Raw genomic sequence first — 19,197 nt, 5'->3', positions numbered from 1 at the left:
TTTACTCTGGTATCCGCTATGTGAACTGTTTGTTGTCTGTACTGTTTCATTCATTGTTTAATGTACTGTCTATGCTGCAACCCAATTTGCCCTTCGGGGACACTAAATAAACTTGAACCTTGAACCTTGAACCTTGACGCTCATGCTTCTGCGGTTCTTCGCAAGGAATCTCTGGAAGGTTTTGCCCTCCCTTTGAGCACATACGCTCCAGAGCCTTTATATGTCTATGGGGACCGAGGCTAGTGTTGCATGCACTTCCTGAACGATCCTGGGCCGCGTTACGATTGGTCGAGCAGTAGTTCCATTCACATCTTTTGTTCCATTTTCAGTTCTCTGCATCTATCCATGAATTCATCATGTATCTGTTCTGTCAGTCCACGACGTGTGTGTGTGTGTGTGTGTGTGTGTGTGTGTGTGTGTGTGTGTGTGTGTGTGTGTGTGTGTGTGTGTGTGTGTGTGTGTGTGTGTGTGTGTGTGTGTGTGTGTGTGTGTGTGTGTGTGTGTGTGTGTTAGGAGGAGCTCTCCGTTTTGTCCATTTTAGGAACGTAGTCCCAGCTTTCTCTTTTGAAGTCATCCTCCGTCTTCTGGTGGTGTCTCTTAAAGAAACCAGCCTGAAAGACAGACAGAGAGACAGACAGAGAGACAGACAGACAGACAGGGGTCATGTGGTGGACATTTTTGTCAGAATGCCATTTTTGCCATGGACATACATGACCAACACCAACACCAACATGGATGGTGTTTCTTTGTTTTTACATTCATAAAACGTTCCAATTTTGGAGCTCTGGCTCATGGACTAAGAACCAAAAAGAACTGAACCGGTTCCCATTGGGAACCAACTGGTGGAAAAGGGGCCTATACTATATCATCGTCACAATATTTATAGCGTTTTGCCAATGGTTTTGGGTCCCACTTGCAATATCCTCACAGCCCAGCAGAGGGCTCCGTGGGCCACTCTGCCTTGCTCCTCAAGGACCCATGAGGGTCCATGCCTGGACCACACTTTGAGACCCCCTGGTGAAGCAGAGTGTTTCCTGAGAGCCAACATGCACAATAGCAGCACCCTGACCAGGATGGAACAGAGCCTTCATTAGTATCATTAGTCTCATTAACACTGACTCTGACCAGGATGGAACAGAGCCTTCATTAGTATCATTAGTCTCATTAACACTGACTCTGACCAGAATGGAACAGAGCCTTCATTAGGGTCATTAACACTGACTCTGACCAGAATGGAACAGAGCCTTCATTAGTGTCATTAACACTGACTCTGACCAGAATGGAACAGAGCCTTCATTAGTGTCATTAACACTGACTCTGACCAGAATGGAACAGAGCCTTCATTAGGGTCATTAACACTGACTCTGACCAGAATGGAACAGAGCCTTCATTAGTGTCATTAACACTGACTCTGACCAGAATGGAACAGAGCCTTCATTAGGGTCATTAACACTGACTCTGACCAGAATGGAACAGAGCCTTCATTAGCATCATTAACACTGACTCTGACCAGAATGGAACAGAGCCTTCATTAGTATCATATTTAACACCAATTCTTTCTAATATGGCTGCCGTGCATAGAGCCTATATTGCCCTAACTGTAACACCCTGGAATTGAATCCTGGTCTCCCGTCGATACTGTCAATAAATAAAATAAATGATCATGAAAGCGTGGTTCTTTAATAAACTAGTGATTGGTAGAATAGTGGCTTAAAGATAACAGTGTAGTGTCCGCTGTCCGCCCTAGCACGTAGTGTTGTGTAAGGTGTCACCTTCCACAGGCAGTAGATCAGGGCAGTGAGGATGAGGAGGCCGATGATCAAACTGACGATGATGATGAAGATCTGGACGGCTGCCGGCGGTTTCTGGTTGAAATGAGCCTCCACCGCTACCTAGAAACGCAACACGCAGAACAGACAACTTAGATTAAAATTAAATGAGCCTCCACCGCCACCTAGAAACGCAACACGCAGAACAGACGACTTAGATTAGAATTAAATGAGCCTCCACCGCCACCTAGAAACGCAACACGCAGAACAGACAACTTAGATTAGAATGAAATGAGCCTCCACCGCCACCTAGAAACGCAACACGCAGAACAGACAACTTAGATTAAAATTAAACGAGCCTCCACCGCCACCTAGAAACGCAACACGCAGAACAGACAACTCTTAGAACAACGACATAATCGTCTCTGTCGGGTGTAAACCTCATAATGTCCAAAACTGTAACTTTTTCAGGAATTGGAAAACATCAAAAATATCAGATCTACAAGAGCTTGTGGATTTGCTACTTTTTATGTTTTTGTGTGACGCACTTGGAACCTCTCCATCCGCTACAGATTAATCTGTTATCAACCGTTATCAAGACGTTGGAATATGTGTGTGTGTGTGTGTGTGTGTGTGTGTGTGTGTGTGTGTGTGTGTGTGTGTGTGTGTGTGTGTGTGTGTGTGTGTGTGTGTGTGTGTGTGTGTGTGTGCGTGTGTGTTCAATTCAATTCAAACTTTATTCAAGACACTCACAGGGGCCCAGGCCGTAGCGTAACGGTCTGGGCACCGGACTGGTAATCCAGTCGCAGTGTGCCGCGGGTTCGACTCCCGGACCCGACACGGCCTTTACTGCATGTCATCCCCCCATCTCTCTCCCGTTTCCTGTCAGCCTACTGTCTGTCCCTTCAAAAATCAATAAAAGGCGTAAGCCGCAAAAAAATATCTTAAAAAAAAAAAAAAAGACACTCACAGGGGGGTCCATAGGGCAGAACACATAAAACATAAAAACACAAAAGTAAACAAACTATAAATAAACCAAACAAACAGGGGGGACTTATCTCTGTACATACAGGCTAGAACGCCAGTGGCTCCACAGCTTAGATGACAGCCTGACAGAGCTCTTAGCAGGGTTAGAAAGTGATGCAATGATGCTGTTCTCAGAGTCTGTTAACCTGCACATAAATCTATACATCAGGTTTCGTAGCACAGCAGGGCAAGTGGGTACATTTATTTCTACAAACATTTGACTGGCACTACAGCATCTTGGGGCTTTGAGCAGCAGTCTCATGCAGTCATTATATGCCACTGTCATTTTTTGCAGGCTGCCCTTTTTGTAGTGTCGCCACAAGTGGGCAGTGTACAGCGGAGTGCAATAAGCTTTAAAAAGTGAGATTTTCACAGGAACAGAGCAGAAATTAAACTTGCGTATGAGTGTGTTGGCTTGAGCATACAGTTTACGCCGCTGTCTAAAAATATCTCTATCATCAGATAGGTCATTTGTTATAAAATGACCTAGATATTTGGTCTCTTTGCATTCTTTTAATGCCATTCCAGACAGGTAGAAATCAGGAAATACCAGCTTACTGTCTTCCCTACTTCTCACAATCAGAGTTATGCTCTTTTTTGCGTTGTACTTCACATCAAAATCGAGGCCGTACTGTGAGCACACTTTTAGTAACTGCTGGAGACCAGCACTATATGGGCATAGAACCACCAAGTCATCTGCAAACATGAGGTGTGTGTGTGTGTGTGTGTGTGTGTGTGTGTGTGTGTGTGTGTGTGTGTGCGTACCTGTGCCAGAGGCAGTGTGTGTGTGTGTGTGTGTGTGTGTGTGTGTGTGCGTACCTGTGCCAGAGGCAGTGTGTGTGTGACGATGGTGTGTTCATCCTCTGTGGGAGACGTGACGACCGCTATGCTCTCAACAACCATGATACCATGACGACCCTGAGACACACACACACACACACACACACACACACACACACACACACACACACACACACACACACGCAAAGGATTAATATTTCATATCAGTGAAATATGAAGAGTTCAGAAGAGTTCATTAACTAGCATACTGGTGGATTAAACATTCATTAGGAACAATACAAAATGATATAAGTTCACACGCAGCATGCAGTAGTGCAAAGCCAATGAAGAAACAAAATAAAGACAAAACTATCTAAATAGTAAAGATTACACATATTGACTACAGTGAGGAATGAATTACATATTGTTTTAGATGTTTCTTAAATACAAGGATAGCCAAGGCTTAAAGGACCACTTCACCACTTTTCAACCTATCTTCATATAATAGGTCCTCACTAATAATCATGATAAAATGGCACGATTCTTTTCTACTCAGTCTGTGTCTGATAGGAGGGCTGTGGGCAGTTTAGAAACCGTCTTCCAGTGACATCATCATTAGACAGATTGTTTTACAAAAATGTTTAGATTTTCATTATCGTGAGAACGATGGCTTCCATTTTCGCATTGTAACTTTTCAGGACTAGAAAGCCTGCAGTGGAAGACGGTTTCTGAACTGCCCACAGCCCTCTTATGAGACACAGACTGAGTAGGAAACAATTGCGCCATTTTATCATGATTATTAGTGAGGACCTATTATATGAAGATAGGTTGAAAAGTGGTGAAGTGGTCCTTTAAGTGATGCGTCTAGAGAGCTCCACAGCTGAGGCCTCTAAATTTAATGAAACATTGATGTTTGGAAGTACGACAAAAGGGTACACTAAAATCATCTCTTTGCTTTGTAGGGTAGAAGTGAATGTCAGAAGCAACATAAAAAATCACACCAGTGTGAACCGAGTGGTGCAACTCCCGTCTATTGGTTCTCTGTATCGTTCCAATTTGTATCATTCCAATTTCTTCTCTGTATCGTTCCAATTTCTTCTCTGTATAATTTATTCTCTGCATCGTTCCAATTTCTTCTCTGTATCGTTCCAATTTCTTCTCTGTACTCTGGTGCCCCCTACTGGTATAAATAAGTAACATACCCGTGCTCACTTATACAGGTACACATACAGGTACCTACCTACCTACCTAGGTACACGGACATTGCTGGATGTAGGAGTGGTTGCACCACTCAAAAGTAGTAGTAGTAGTAGTATTTCATACCGGGTACTGCAGTAGTACTGTGGGGTTCAGTAGTAGTAGTATTTCATACCGGGTACTGCAGTAGTACTGTGGGGTTCAGTTAGTAGTAGTAGTATTTCATACCGGGTACTGCAGTAGTACTGTGGGGTTCAGTAGTAGTAGTAGTAGTATTTCATACCGGGTACTGCAGTAGTACTGTGGGGTTCAGTAGTAGTAGTATTTCATACCGGGTACTGCAGTAGTACTGTGGGGTTCAGTAGTAGTAGTAGTATTTCATACCGGGTACTGCAGTAGTACTGTGGGGTTCAGTAGTAGTAGTAGTATTTCATACCGGGTACTGCAGTAGTACTGTGGGGTTCAGTAGTAGTAGTAGTATTTCATACCGGGTACTGCAGTAGTACTGTGGGGTTCAGTAGTAGTAGTAGTATTTCATACCGGGTACTGCAGTAGTACTGTGGGGTTCAGTAGTAGTAGTAGTAGTATTTCATACCGGGTACTGCAGTAGTACTGTGGGGTTCAGTAGTAGTAGTAGTAGTATTTCATACCGGGTACTGCAGTAGTACTGTGGGGTTCAGTAGTAGTAGTAGTATTTCATACCGGGTACTGCAGTAGTACTGTGGGGTTCAGTAGTAGTAGTATTTCATACCGGGTACTGCAGTAGTACTGTGGGGTTCAGTAGTAGTAGTAGTATTTCATACCGGGTACTGCAGTAGTACTGTGGGGTTCAGTAGTAGTAGTAGTAGTATTTCATACCGGGTACTGCAGTAGTACTGTGGGGTTCAGTAGTAGTAGTAGTATTTCATACCGGGTACTGCAGTAGTACTGTGGGGTTCAGTAGTAGTAGTAGTATTTCATACCGGGTACTGCAGTAGTACTGTGGGGTTCAGTAGTAGTAGTAGTAGTATTTCATACCGGGTACTGCAGTAGTACTGTGGGGTTCAGTAGTAGTAGTATTTCATACCGGGTACTGCAGTAGTACTGTGGGGTTCAGTAGTAGTAGTAGTAGTATTTCATACCGGGTACTGCAGTAGTACTGTGGGGTTCAGTAGTAGTAGTAGTAGTATTTCATACCGGGTACTGCAGTAGTACTGTGGGGTTCAGTAGTAGTAGTATTTCATACCGGGTACTGCAGTAGTACTGTGGGGTTCAGTAGTAGTAGTAGTAGTATTTCATACCGGGTACTGCAGTAGTACTGTGGGGTTCAGTAGTAGTAGTATTTCATACCGGGTACTGCAGTAGTACTGTGGGGTTCAGTAGTAGTAGTAGTATTTCATACCGGGTACTGCAGTAGTACTGTGGGGTTCAGTAGTATTAGTATTTCATACCGGGTACTGCAGTAGTACTGTGGGGTTCAGTAGTAGTAGTATTTCATACCGGGTACTGCAGTAGTACTGTGGGGTTCAGTAGTAGTAGTATTTCATACCGGGTACTGCAGTAGTACTGTGGGGTTCAGTAGTAGTAGTAGTATTTCATACCGGGTACTGCAGTAGTACTGTGGGGTTCAGTAGTAGTAGTAGTAGTATTTCATACAGGGTACTGCAGTAGTACTGTGGGGTTCAGTAGTAGTAGTATTTCATACCGGGTACTGCAGTAGTACTGTGGGGTTCAGTAGTAGTAGTAGTATTTCATACCGGGTACTGCAGTAGTACTGTGGGGTTCAGTAGTAGTAGTAGTATTTCATACCGGGTACTGCAGTAGTACTGTGGGGTTCAGTAGTAGTAGTAGTAGTATTTCATACCGGGTACTGCAGTAGTACTGTGGGGTTCAGTAGTAGTAGTATTTCATACCGGGTACTGCAGTAGTACTGTGGGGTTCAGTAGTAGTAGTAGTAGTATTTCATACCGGGTACTGCAGTAGTACTGTGGGGTTCAGTAGTAGTAGTAGTATTTCATACCGGGTACTGCAGTAGTACTGTGGGGTTCAGTAGTAGTAGTATTTCATACCGGGTACTGCAGTAGTACTGTGGGGTTCAGTAGTAGTAGTAGTAGCATTTCATACCGGGTACTGCAGTAGTACTGTGGGGTTCAGTAGTAGTAGTAGTAGTATTTCATACAGGGTACTGCAGTAGTACTGTGGGGTTCAGTAGTAGTAGTAGTATTTCATACCGGGTACTGCAGTAGTACTGTGGGGTTCAGTAGTAGTAGTATTTCATACCGGGTACTGCAGTAGTACTGTGGGGTTCAGTAGTAGTAGTAGTAGTATTTCATACCGGGTACTGCAGTAGTACTGTGGGGTTCAGTAGTAGTAGTATTTCATACCGGGTACTGCAGTAGTACTGTGGGGTTCAGTAGTAGTAGTAGTATTTCATACCGGGTACTGCAGTAGTACTGTGGGGTTCAGTAGTAGTAGTATTTCATACCGGGTACTGCAGTAGTACTGTGGGGTTCAGTAGTAGTAGTATTTCATACCGGGTACTGCAGTAGTACTGTGGGGTTCAGTAGTAGTAGTAGTAGTATTTCATACCGGGTACTGCAGTAGTACTGTGGGGTTCAGTAGTAGTAGTATTTCATACCGGGTACTGCAGTAGTACTGTGGGGTTCAGTAGTAGTAGTAGTATTTCATACCGGGTACTGCAGTAGTACTGTGGGGTTCAGTAGTATTAGTATTTCATACCGGGTACTGCAGTAGTACTGTGGGGTTCAGTAGTAGTAGTATTTCATACCGGGTACTGCAGTAGTACTGTGGGGTTCAGTAGTAGTAGTATTTCATACCGGGTACTGCAGTAGTACTGTGGGGTTCAGTAGTAGTAGTAGTATTTCATACCGGGTACTGCAGTAGTACTGTGGGGTTCAGTAGTAGTAGTAGTAGTATTTCATACAGGGTACTGCAGTAGTACTGTGGGGTTCAGTAGTAGTAGTATTTCATACCGGGTACTGCAGTAGTACTGTGGGGTTCAGTAGTAGTAGTAGTATTTCATACCGGGTACTGCAGTAGTACTGTGGGGTTCAGTAGTAGTAGTAGTATTTCATACCGGGTACTGCAGTAGTACTGTGGGGTTCAGTAGTAGTAGTAGTAGTATTTCATACCGGGTACTGCAGTAGTACTGTGGGGTTCAGTAGTAGTAGTATTTCATACCGGGTACTGCAGTAGTACTGTGGGGTTCAGTAGTAGTAGTAGTAGTATTTCATACCGGGTACTGCAGTAGTACTGTGGGGTTCAGTAGTAGTAGTAGTAGTATTTCATACCGGGTACTGCAGTAGTACTGTGGGGTTCAGTAGTAGTAGTATTTCATACCGGGTACTGCAGTAGTACTGTGGGGTTCAGTAGTAGTAGTAGTAGTATTTCATACCGGGTACTGCAGTAGTACTGTGGGGTTCAGTAGTAGTAGTATTTCATACCGGGTACTGCAGTAGTACTGTGGGGTTCAGTAGTAGTAGTATTTCATACCGGGTACTGCAGTAGTACTGTGGGGTTCAGTAGTAGTAGTAGTAGTATTTCATACCGGGTACTGCAGTAGTACTGTGGGGTTCAGTAGTAGTAGTAGTATTTCATACCGGGTACTGCAGTAGTACTGTGGGGTTCAGTAGTAGTAGTATTTCATACCGGGTACTGCAGTAGTACTGTGGGGTTCAGTAGTAGTAGTAGTAGCATTTCATACCGGGTACTGCAGTAGTACTGTGGGGTTCAGTAGTAGTAGTAGTAGTATTTCATACAGGGTACTGCAGTAGTACTGTGGGGTTCAGTAGTAGTAGTAGTATTTCATACCGGGTACTGCAGTAGTACTGTGGGGTTCAGTAGTAGTAGTATTTCATACCGGGTACTGCAGTAGTACTGTGGGGTTCAGTAGTAGTAGTAGTATTTCATACCGGGTACTGCAGTAGTACTGTGGGGTTCAGTAGTAGTAGTATTTCATACCGGGTACTGCAGTAGTACTGTGGGGTTCAGTAGTAGTAGTATTTCATACCGGGTACTGCAGTAGTACTGTGGGGTTCAGTAGTAGTAGTAGTAGTATTTCATACCGGGTACTGCAGTAGTACTGTGGGGTTCAGTAGTAGTAGTATTTCATACCGGGTACTGCAGTAGTACTGTGGGGTTCAGTAGTAGTAGTAGTATTTCATACCGGGTACTGCAGTAGTACTGTGGGGTTCAGTAGTATTAGTATTTCATACCGGGTACTGCAGTAGTACTGTGGGGTTCAGTAGTAGTAGTATTTCATACCGGGTACTGCAGTAGTACTGTGGGGTTCAGTAGTAGTAGTATTTCATACCGGGTACTGCAGTAGTACTGTGGGGTTCAGTAGTAGTAGTAGTATTTCATACCGGGTACTGCAGTAGTACTGTGGGGTTCAGTAGTAGTAGTAGTAGTATTTCATACCGGGTACTGCAGTAGTACTGTGGGGTTCAGTAGTAGTAGTAGTAGTATTTCATACCGGGTACTGCAGTAGTACTGTGGGGTTCAGTTAGTAGTAGTAGTATTTCATACAGGGTACTGCAGTAGTACTGTGGGGTTCAGTAGTAGTAGTAGTATTTCATACCGGGTACTGCAGTAGTACTGTGGGGTTCAGTTAGTAGTAGTAGTAGTATTTCATAGCGGGTACTGCAGTAGTACTGTGGGGTTCAGTAGTAGTAGTAGTAGTATTTCATACCGGGTACTGCAGTAGTACTGTGGGGTTCAGTTTCGTGGTGATTTGGACCGTCGCCTCCTTTCCAGACTCCAGGTTGCCGAGGTAACACACCAAACGCTCACACAGGATGTCCTGACGACCACAGAACTATACGCGCACACACGCACGAGCACACACACACACACACACACACACACACACGCAAATACAAGGAATACATTATTCAAATTGATAAAACCTTAGTACAACTATGCTGGTCCTCAAAGGTTTCGGCTTACAATTTGGGGTGCTTGTGCGTGCTTGTGCGTGCGTGCGTGCGTGCGTGTGCGTTTACCATTCTGCGCGTGGTTGTTTTGCTGAAATAGAAGACAATCTGTTTGAGGACGGAGACGCTTGGGAGGTCACACTCTTCTTCTACTGTCGCTGTCTGGTTGCTGAGGTGGCACTGACCCTGGGAGGACTGGAGGAGAGACAGACAGTTTATCAACTTTATTAACGTTCACTGCTGTTTAATCACGTCACTCCCATGACCGGTACAAGCTAGCATAATGTATACAGTACAGGGTGAACTGTTGCGCTCTTTGTGGTTTTATTTGTTCCGTGTTGACAGCATGTGCGGTGATCTCAAAAACACAAAGGGAAACCGGCAGAAAAAGACTCACTTAATTATTATTATTTTATTTTTTAAAGTGAGGTTAAAATTTGCAAACGTTTGGGTCCTATAACTCCTTCGTCGGTGCTAAGACAGTCTAATAGCAAGTCTTCTTCTACAAGCTAACATCCACTTACATACTAGCCTGGTTAATAAACCAGACTAATATCGCACGGACCGCGGGATATTAGTCTGGGGAGGCTCAGCTTGGATTTAATTTCCAGGGAAACATTTTCTCTTTGACGCAATTGGTCAGAGCTACTGTCAGTCAAAGGTCTCAAGCATTGAAAGTCACTGTACCATATTGCATACCGTGTCCCGATTGGCCGCCCCATTTCTCTGGTGTAGGAAATGGGCGTACAATTGAGCCTCTCCAGACCGTAATCCGCTGGCAGGCAATTTATTTCTGCCAACGGCTGATTCGGTCTGGTTTATTAACCAGGCTACTTACATACACCCATTCACACACCCATTCACACACTGAGGAAACCATGCAAGGCACCAACCTGCACATCGGGAGCAATCAGGGGTTCAGAGTCTTGCTCAAGGACACTTCAGACACTAACTCTGGGGGAGCCCACAGGGATCGAACCGGTAGCTCTACTGGCCACTCTACCGCTGAGCTGCCGTCGCCCATTAGTTGCTGTTATTAGTATATTAGTTAGTATTAGTTGTTATTTATTTTACCTGCCAGTCAGTGAGCTGCAGGAGGCGGTAGCTGTACGGAGACAGGCTCTTTGGAAGTTCAATCTCCAACACACTGTCCACCGACCTGCTGGGACCCAGGTTCAATACCTACACACACACGCACACACACACACACACACACACACACACACACACACACACACACACACACACGCACACACACACACACACACACACACATTCATTAGTACTATTATACGTACATTGTGTGTAGTATTGTCAGGAGTATTAGCAGTATCACTTACCTTGTACGTGAAGTTGAAGCTCTCAGAGTAACAGTCGACGGGAGTCGACTGTTCGTCTCCAAACACGAACGACGTGGGAGACACAAACCTGACGGAGGACAGACAGACAGACAGACAGACAGAGTCAGAGGAGGACAGACAGACAGACAGACAGACAGAGTCAGAGGAGCGAGCGGGAAGGTAGAGGACAGTGGAGCAGGAAGCGCGGCGCATTCACGTCTGTGCTCGTTTCAGGCACACAAGATGCTTAAAATGCATCTATTCATCTATGGATCTATGCATCTATGCATCTACAGTATGCATCTATTCATGCATACGAGCTCTCCACTTAAAACCAGTGCTGTGTTGCCAGACGGGGGGAAAAGGCCTACGCAGACAAAAAAGAGAAAATCACACAAAAACTGCGTATTTAAGGTAAGAAACAACTTTGTTTGAGACAAAAATGTATCACATATGCTATGGGGGTCGCCAAATTACTTTGGTTTACATAGTACACACATAGTGCATGCATAAACTTTCCTTAGTGATTATATCTGGTTTCAGTATATATTTATGATGTATTTTCGCTATTATTAAGGTTATTGTAGCGGTCAATTTGTATTGGGGGGGTGTTTTTAGTTTTGAATGCCTCCATGCACAGCTCTAAGCTATTTGATGAATTGAACAATGTGGACCCTGTTGTAAACAAGTGTAATGCTTAATTGGGTCGTCCACTCACAGTTAACAGTCTTTGTATTGAGTTTGTGCTTAAAATGTACTGTAAATTCTGCAAACTGTTAATAAATATTTCAATCAATCAATCAAAAAGGCCAAACTCGGATCCCAAATCAGCAGCCATGCAGGTAATTTAGTAAATTCACACTTTTTGTGATATGGCGGAATTATTGTACATTTGGTCTTTTTTATTATTATTATTATTATTTGTACGTAATTTCCGTACAAATACGATAATTACCGTACATCTGGCAACACATGAGGTTGTACCAGTACAGGAAGCATATTTAATGTCTCACCCATGAACGTTGACGTCAACTCCATATCTGAGAGGAAGGAGCAGGGAGACCGTGTTGTCACCGAGATACTCCTCCATCTCATAGTTATCACTGAGGAGAGGAGAGGAGAGGAGAGGAGAGGAGAGGAGAGGAGAGGAGAGGAGAGGAGAGGAGAGGAGGGGAGGGGAGGGGAGGGGAGAGGGGAGGGGAGGGGAGGGGAGGGGAGGGGAGGGGAGGGGAGAGGAGAGGAGAGGAGAACATCATGTGGGGACTGTGACTGACTGACTGACTCATGTTTGGTTGAACAGGTGGATATCTACCTGCTGGCGTTGACAGAGATGCTGACATCACCGGCCGAGCTGCTCTGGTTGACATCCAACAGGAAGTTGATGTTTAGCTGCAGGAAACAGGAAGCAGAAGTATGTCAGTAGTAAGTCATTGCTCTGGGCCCAGGCACACTGTCGCGGCTAAAAGCTCCTAGAGCTGGCGTCTCTTCTGGGTTTTTAAACAGCTGGTGGATGGAAATGACGCTCGTGCGCGGCTTCAACTTGTAGCTTCAGGCAAAAAAAAATTAACGTTTGCCCATGCTACAAGTTGAAGCGGCGCGTGAGTGTCAATTCCATCCACCAGCTGTTTAAAACCAGGCAGAGATGCCTGGGATAGGCGCTTTCTTGACGCATATGTGCCTGCGCCTTCAATGATCAGTCAATCAAGGCATCCGGCTACTTTAGGCACTTCGATTGGTTCATTCATAATAGTCTGAGCTGCAGCTATGTCTGTGATGATTTGATTGGTCGGTCGTATACCTCAGCGTGAGCTGGTAGAGACAGACTGGAGATGCTGCAGTCAACTCCTCCTTCAGAGACATCGCAGCTTACTTCCTACACACGCACACGCACACGCACACACACACACACACACACACACACACACACACACACACACACACACACACAGTACACTCCAGTTTAGGGTTAAAAACGTACAACATTACGTCGCTTGGTCTTGTCCGTGGCAAATGTTTTACACACCATTATGATGTTCTTATTTTGATCATATTAACACTAGCAAGGCTGAAAAAAAATCACTCCTACTCAGTCTGACTATATCGGCCCATTCGACCGCTCTCCCCCTTTATCCCCCCCACCCCCGCACCACTCGTTCACACCTCTGGAGCTGGAGACGTCATTGTTGCCTACACGCACTCACTTTTATTTTTTATTTTCTTCCCTCTCTTATGAATACATTATTATACACCCAATGAAAATGTACACTTCACGGATTATATATTTGGAATTAGGACAATCGGTAGAAAATTGGCCGAGAATAGCACAATAGCACATTAATTGTTGCCTAAATGTATACGCACTTTTCTGAAAATGGTTAATCTGCAAGCTGCCCCATTTCCTTTTCAACTTGATATGTTTCGTAGAGAGGGCATACACAAGCCAGAATTCCGTGGTTTACATGAGCAAAAAATAAGCGAGTTATGTAAAGAGGGGTGGAGGGAAAAAGGCGATTATTTGGCACAATCAATCAAATATATATTAATTACATCGCGTAGCCTATAATGTTTCCCCCTCTATATAATAGAGGGGGACAATATATAACTCTAATGTCGTATTTCGTCATGTATGTGAACTATATGCTGCTTGTAGCCTAATACTGTTGGTCAAAGTAACTAGTAGTTGGACAGGCTAAATATAATAGTAGGCTATAAGCCCGTTTTCAGCTAAATGCTTTTTGTTCTCTTTTCTCCAGGCTCATATACCCGCATCGAGATGAGCTAGCTCTGCGACAGCCGTGCTGTTTTCAATTAAATTACTTGCAGTATAATATTAATAAATACTACATCCTATATATATTGTTTGTCTGTCTAATCATTCAAATGTTTTTCTGCATGCATATTGCATAGTTTATGTAAGCCTGAATTAAAGTCTGATTACGGAGGCTTTTTCCCCGTCTCACAAACAACGAAGCCTATAAATATTGTCTGAGAAGTTGAGAATTGGTGTCATGCACATATATATGCACCACACATTCCTGCTGTTGTCACCACGCGGTAAATAATGAATACTTTGTGTTAATTCAACCATGTTTATTTTTTCTTATTGTTCACAATATCAGAAAGCATGAAAGAAAGCAAATATAAAGCGGAATAAAATCAGGGAAAACACAAATCCTACGCATTAGTTTCTGTTGCTATACTTAGAGACACTTGACACATGTCATTGTAAATGTTCCCGTACATGTACCACATTGGCCATGTATTGCGTAAATCCACATCTTGCCTTGGATGGGAAGAGTTGCTCATCGACCGTGATGTTTCCTCCAGGCACATAGCAAGATATGCAGTTATCTGTGAACTGATTCCAAATGTCCGTTATTGCAGCAAACTTGTCTGTTTCTTTGCGTGCTTCTCTGGTGTCCTTGTCGTCAAATCGCAGGTATCGCATTATGGATTTGAAACGGTCACGAGACATTGTTTCTCTCACCGTCTCATTCCCCCATGCCCCTTTCGCCCACAGTTGATTCAATGGATAACCAGATGTCGACATCGCACGAATGAAAAACACGCTGATGAATGCTTTCAGTTCAGTAACAGACAGATCCCATTCTTGATTCTGTCCATCACTGCGGGCAAACTTCACTGTGCAGTCTTTGACGTTTTCCAACATGTCGGGGTCAAACATACACAAAAAACTGCTCAACTCGTCGTGGATTCTGACTTTGGCAAAAGCAGTAGGACCTGGCCTGGCATTTCCCCTCACTGTATATGTATCTTTATTCTTTTCCCTTTTTGCTTCCTATATGATGAATTCCTGTTCTACTGGCTGGTAGCCTATGTCTTGTATAGGGCCTTGTATATCTGTTTATTTTAAGCATGCCGCCGCATTCTGTCAGAGCAGAGACATATTTATTTAAAATAATCCTGTCTCGCACGGCACAGCGGCACGCCATCACTATATATACAAATGACAGGGAGAAGGTGTAATGGTTATTACAACGCAAAAATATATACATAATAGGCTTTGATGTAAAGACATTTTAAATGATTATTGATTATTAGAAAAGGAAAATAAATCACCTGCTGCGGTACTGGCCCTTTCCAAGGTATGGAAATCCATTCAGGAAGTATTTGCTGTCCAGGTCGGCAGCAATCCAGAACTTAATTCCAACAGCATGCAGGATGCATAATTCTCAACTTCTCAATATTTGCCTATATTTTACAGAACATAACTTAACATTAAATGCAGTCTATTAGTATTGACTATGCATAGTATATAACTTATAACGTAAGCCTAAAACGAATCTATAAACGAAAAATAAAATAAAGAAAGAAAACCTGCACTCTCAATGGGCACTATTTGGTCACATTCGATCATAAAAACATTTAGGCCTACATGGGACAAGCTATATATATATATATATATTTCCCTATTTGTCTATTGGTATGTCTCTAAATGTTTTGATGAATTGAACAATGTGGACCCTGTTGTAAACAAGTGTAATGCTTCATTGGGTTAATATAGTATGTTTTTGAACGAATATTTGGGCCTAAGCAGTTTTTTGTGTGTGTGTGTGACCAGTGTTAGTCGACTCGGAATTGCAGCCATCCGTAGGTGCCCTTTGTGTCAGTGTGCGCCTGCCCAACCCCCCCAACCCCTGATGTGTGGCACCTATACGGATGGCTGCAATTCGAAGTGGCCTCTGTAAAACCTGAATCCCCCCCCCCCCACCCCATTTCCCGAGTCGACGAGCAACACTGGTCACACACACACACAAAAAACTGCTTAGGCCCAAATATTCGTTCAAAAACATACTATATTAACCCAATGAAGCATTACACTTGTTTACAACAGGGTCCACATTGTTCAATTCATCAAAACATTTAGAGACATACCAATAGACAAATAGGGAAATATATATATATATATATATATATATATATAGCTTGTCCCATGTAGGCCTAAATGTAGGCCCCCCCCCACCCCATTTCCCCTCACTGTATATGTATCTTTTCCCTTTTTGCTTCCTATATGATGAATTCCTGTTCTGTTATAGCGCATCATTATATCAAAACCAGGCCTATACTGAATGTATTACTTTTGTTTAAATCAACTGAACTAGACCAATAAAATAGTAGGCTAGTATTTATGTTTTTCGTTAATAATAATACATGCTGAGGGAATGTGCTCCGTTCATTGGCTCTATATAGGCCGTGCGAGACAGGATTATTTTAAATAAATATGTCTCTGCTCTGACAGAATGCGGCGGCATGCTTAAAATAAACAGATATACAAGGCCCTATACAAGACATAGGCTACCAGCCAGTAGAACAGGAATTCATCATATAGGAAGCAAAAAGGGAAAAGAATAAAGATACATATACAGTGAGGGGAAATGCCAGGCCAGGTCCTACTGCTTTTGCCAAAGTCAGAATCCACGACGAGTTGAGCAGTTTTTTGTGTATGTTTGACCCCGACATGTTGGAAAACGTCAAAGACTGCACAGTGAAGTTTGCCCGCAGTGATGGACAGAATCAAGAATGGGATCTGTCTGTTACTGAACTGAAAGCATTCATCAGCGTGTTTTTCATTCGTGCGATGTCGACATCTGGTTATCCATTGAATCAACTGTGGGCGAAAGGGGCATGGGGGAATGAGACGGTGAGAGAAACAATGTCTCGTGACCGTTTCAAATCCATAATGCGATACCTGCGATTTGACGACAAGGACACCAGAGAAGCACGCAAAGAAACAGACAAGTTTGCTGCAATAACGGACATTTGGAATCAGTTCACAGATAACTGCATATCTTGCTATGTGCCTGGAGGAAACATCACGGTCGATGAGCAACTCTTCCCATCCAAGGCAAGATGTGGATTTACGCAATACATGGCCAATGTGGTACATGTACGGGAACATTTACAATGACATGTGTCAAGTGTCTCTAAGTATAGCAACAGAAACTAATGCGTAGGATTTGTGTTTTCCCTGATTTTATTCCGCTTTATATTTGCTTTCTTTCATGCTTTCTGATATTGTGAACAATAAGAAAAAATAAACATGGTTGAATTAACACAAAGTATTCATTATTTACCGCGTGGTGACAACAGCAGGAATGTGTGGTGCATATATATGTGCATGACACCAATTCTCAACTTCTCAGACAATATTTATAGGCTTCGTTGTTTGTGAGACGGGGAAAAAGCCTCCGTAATCAGACTTTAATTCAGGCTTACATAAACTATGCAATATGCATGCAGAAAAACATTTGAATGATTAGACAGACAAACAATATATATAGGATGTAGTATTTATTAATATTATACTGCAAGTAATTTAATTGAAAACAGCACGGCTGTCGCAGAGCTAGCTCATCTCGATGCGGGTATGAGCCTGGAGAAAAGAGAACAAAAAGCATTTAGCTGAAAACGGGCTTATAGCCTACTATTATATTTAGCCTGTCCAACTACTAGTTACTTTGACCAACAGTATTAGGCTACAAGCAGCATATAGTTCACATACATGACGAAATACGACATTAGAGTTATATATTGTCCCCCTCTATTATATAGAGGGGGAAACATTATAGGCTACGCGATGTAATTAATATATATTTGATTGATTGTGCCAAATAATCGCCTTTTTCCCTCCACCCCTCTTTACATAACTCGCTTATTTTTTGCTCATGTAAACCACGGAATTCTGGCTTGTGTATGCCCTCTCTACGAAACATATCAAGTTGAAAAGGAAATGGGGCAGCTTGCAGATTAACCATTTTCAGAAAAGTGCGTATACATTTAGGCAACAATTAATGTGCTATTGTGCTATTCTCGGCCAATTTTCTACCGATTGTCCTAATTCCAAATATATAATCCGTGAAGTGTACATTTTCATTGGGTGTATAATAATGTATTCATAAGAGAGGGAAGAAAATAAAAAATAAAAGTGAGTGCGTGTAGGCAACAATGACGTCTCCAGCTCCAGAGGTGTGAACGAGTGGTGCGGGGGTGGAGGGATAAAGGGGGAGAGCGGTCGAATGGGCCGATATAGTCAGACTGAGTAAGAGATATATGCCTAAAATCATATTTACAAAACGTTTCAAATGGGGAAAAAAACAGAGATGATTTCAATCGAATATTTAGACAAAGTCATGCAAGGGGAACTTTCTCTGGACTCCATGGGCTGAGAAAATAAACATTGAAATCTCAAATTCGGTCAGAACGGCTGCTCAGACTTCCTAGTGTTAACACCCACTCAGTGAATGTCTCCAGGTTTTCTTCAGATATTATGTATAACACTGATTTACTATTGACACTATGGCATAGTAGGAGTCCACTATAGTAGTGTAGTGGTTCTCAGATGTTTCATTTGAAGAGACCCCCTTAAAGGAGAATTCCATGCTAGAATGCTTTCTTATCTTTCTTACCTTTCTTTGTAGTTGTTACGTCCCCACCAAAGAGGTCCAGTTGTTTTTTTGTGCAAAAACTCCTTATTGGCTATTTTCCCTACCATAAGCCCTCAATGAATTGCATTGCATTGAATGGGAATATGGGGTGTTATGCTAATTCGCTTATTTCCATCGAAAGAAGTAGTAAAGTGTGCTGCTTGGGATATTATTTACATTATGAAGAGAGGATATATACAAAGAAATTATAATTTTGAGCGATGGAAATAAGCGAATTAGCACAACACCCCATAGCCCCATTCAATTCCCATTCAATTCAATGCAATTCATGTAGGGCTCATGGTAGGGGAAATAGCCAATAAGGAGCTTTTGCACAAAATAACACCTGGACCTCTTTGGTGGGGAGGTAACAACTACAAAGAAAGATAAGAAAGCCTTTTAGTATGGAATTCTCCTTTAACGCTGACTCGTTGAGAGTGTTCAAGTTCCATTTGAACACTCTCAGAGTTACCTATTGTGGTCATTCAGGGCTATCTATTTACCGGTATGTGTTTCTGGTAATATTATTGTCCACTCATTGTATGTCCGTGGCAAATATGGAATGTTGACAAAAATGTCCATGACAAGCCAGCATGGAGATGATGCCTGTTTGCAAGCCCTAACTGCTACTGCGACTGTGGCTCAGGAGGTAGAGCAGGTCGTCCAATGATCCATGGGTCGGCGGTTCGAATCCCGGCTCCTCCTC

General features: G+C 43.0%; 1 protein-coding gene across 1 annotated transcript in view; it reads right to left on the bottom strand.

Annotated features, from left to right (window-relative positions):
• Nucleotides 1-219: 219 nt before the first annotated feature.
• Nucleotides 220-19,197, bottom strand: part of itga4 (integrin alpha 4) — a gene marked incomplete at its 5' end in the record, with an annotated part of 42,248 nt that continues 23,270 nt past the window's right edge. The window contains 10 exon segments of the mRNA XM_083777374.1: nucleotides 220-611; nucleotides 1,773-1,892; nucleotides 3,615-3,713; nucleotides 9,463-9,588; nucleotides 9,776-9,901; nucleotides 10,781-10,888; nucleotides 11,047-11,134; nucleotides 12,060-12,149; nucleotides 12,359-12,435; nucleotides 12,845-12,919. Coding sequence (XP_083633500.1) covers nucleotides 510-611; nucleotides 1,773-1,892; nucleotides 3,615-3,713; nucleotides 9,463-9,588; nucleotides 9,776-9,901; nucleotides 10,781-10,888; nucleotides 11,047-11,134; nucleotides 12,060-12,149; nucleotides 12,359-12,435; nucleotides 12,845-12,919 — 1,011 coding nt within the window. The 3' untranslated portion in view covers nucleotides 220-509.

Source organism: Protomyctophum parallelum (assembly GCF_964188405.1).
Source record: "Protomyctophum parallelum genome assembly, chromosome: 11".
NCBI classification, from domain to species: Eukaryota; Metazoa; Chordata; class Actinopteri; order Myctophiformes; family Myctophidae; genus Protomyctophum; species Protomyctophum parallelum.
Note: the sequence above shows the minus strand (reverse complement) of the source record. Positions and strands in the feature narration are given on the sequence as shown.